Raw genomic sequence first — 1,973 nt, 5'->3', positions numbered from 1 at the left:
TAGTGGTTGTCTTTCTTCTTTTCTTTTTAAAGTAATTGACACATGAAGGATGATGAATCTGTATGACATTGTCTCTTTGGACATGTTTCCATAAAATGGTTTCCATAAATGAAAGGGAAAAACAAACTTATTTGCTGAGGAGAAGTGAACATCAAGAACTTTTTCTTTCTTTCTGTTTGTTTTTTTTCCCCTTTTACTTCAAACTTTTTTCTTTTCTCTTGTGCATTGGATATGATTTGGAGATGGATGATTTGCAAGATGGTGTTGGAGTAAATGTAGAGTCAGACAGCTTTACCGCATCCGCTGCTATTATTGGTGATGCACCTATTGCATTGGAGGCGGATGTTGAGCCTGAAGCTAATTCCAAGAATCCGACCACCATTTCTAAACGTAAAAGGAAGCATACTTCTGTTGTTTGGAACCAGTTTGAAAGGCTTCCAATGGGTGCAGATCAGGAGCTAAAAGCCAAATGCAAGGAGTGTGGTGTGGTGTATATGGCTAATAGCAAGAATGGGACTGGAAGCATGCGACGTCACATGCAATCATGTGTACGTAGAGACACGCGTGACGTGGGCCAACTATTGATGTCACAAGACAAAGGGTCTTTAGCGTTGAGTGCAAAAAGGTTTGATGCTGAACACTTTCGTGAATTGATAACAACAGCAATCATTTTGCATGACCTTCCATTCTCCTTTGTTGAATATGAAGCTATTAGGGCGACTTACCAATATTTGCATCCTAAGATAACTTTGTTAACTAGAAATACTTTAAAGGCAGATGTCCAAAAAATGTATTCTCGAGAAAAAGTAGGAATAAAGTCTATTTTGGAGTTGAGCCCTGGTAGAATTTGTTTGACATCTGATTTGTGGACTTCCATAGTTACAGATGGATATTTGTCATTAACTGCCCATTTTATTGATAAAGATTGGGTATTGCAAAAGAGAATTTTGAATTTTTACTTCATGCCATCACCACATACTGGTATTGCATTGTCTAAAAAGCTTTATGCATTATTGTGTGAGTGGGGAATTGAACACAAGGTTTTCACTCTTACTTTGGACAATGCCTCTGCTAATGATGTGTCCGTTGATCTGTTGAAGAATCAGTTGATTAAAAATAATGCACTTATTTCTGATGGTTCTTTTTTCATATTCGTTGTTGTGCACATGTTTTGAACCTTGTAGTGCAAGAGGGGTTGAAAGATATTGATTCAGTGGTTAAAAAGATTCGTGAGAGTGTGAAATATGTAAGAGGGTCCCAAATTAGAAAGAAGAAGTTTTTAGAGTGTGTAAATCTTGTGGGTCTTGATTCTAAGAGAGGTTTGAGGCAAGATGTACCTACAAGATGGAACTCAACATTCCTCATGCTTGACAGTGTCTTGTATTATTGATGAGCATTTTGTCATTTAGAATTGAGTGATTCTAATTACAAGAACTGTCCTAATCCATATGATTGGGAAAAGGCTGAGAAAATTTGTGAATTTTTGGAACCCTTTTATAATATCACTTGTGTCTTTTCGGGATCTAAATACCCCACTGCAAACTTGTACTTTCCAACTGTGTACACAAGTTATTTGTCATTGAAGAAATCTGAGACAAATGAAGATGCATATTTGTCTGCTATGGCAAAAGCAATGCTTACCAAGTTTGAGAAGTATTAGAAAGATTTCAGTTTGATATTGGCAATTGCGATAGTGCTTGATCCTCGTTACAAGTTGAATTGTGTAGACTATGCTTATGGCAATGTTTATGGAATTGAAGGGTCACCTCAATTTTTAGAAGTTAAGAGAAATTTAGAGTTGTTGTTTGCTGAATACTCTAAGGGGAAGGTTTCTACAAGAAATGTTGTGACTTCACTTCCTACTCCTATTGCTAAAAACCCAGCACAAAAGTTTTTACAGAGGCAAACCAAAGTATTGAAGGTAACTATGTTTATGAATATTTATATGTTGATTTTGTTAATTTAACATTCAT

The 1,973-nt window shown here is 36.1% G+C and overlaps 1 protein-coding gene across 1 annotated transcript; it reads left to right on the top strand.

Moving 5' to 3' along the window:
* Positions 1-242: 242 nt before the first annotated feature.
* LOC112093849 (zinc finger BED domain-containing protein RICESLEEPER 2-like) lies at positions 243-1,660 on the top strand. Its single transcript, XM_024173174.1, has 3 exons — positions 243-1,137; positions 1,185-1,319; positions 1,410-1,660. Exons 1-3 carry the CDS (start codon positions 243-245, stop codon positions 1,658-1,660), a joined length of 1,281 nt encoding a protein of 426 aa, XP_024028942.1.
* Positions 1,661-1,973: the final 313 nt, after the last annotated feature.

Source organism: Morus notabilis, unplaced genomic scaffold (assembly GCF_000414095.1).
Source record: "Morus notabilis unplaced genomic scaffold, ASM41409v2 Scaffold45, whole genome shotgun sequence".
Classification (NCBI taxonomy): Eukaryota; Viridiplantae; Streptophyta; class Magnoliopsida; order Rosales; family Moraceae; genus Morus; species Morus notabilis.
This window is presented reverse-complemented; position numbering and strand designations above follow the sequence as displayed.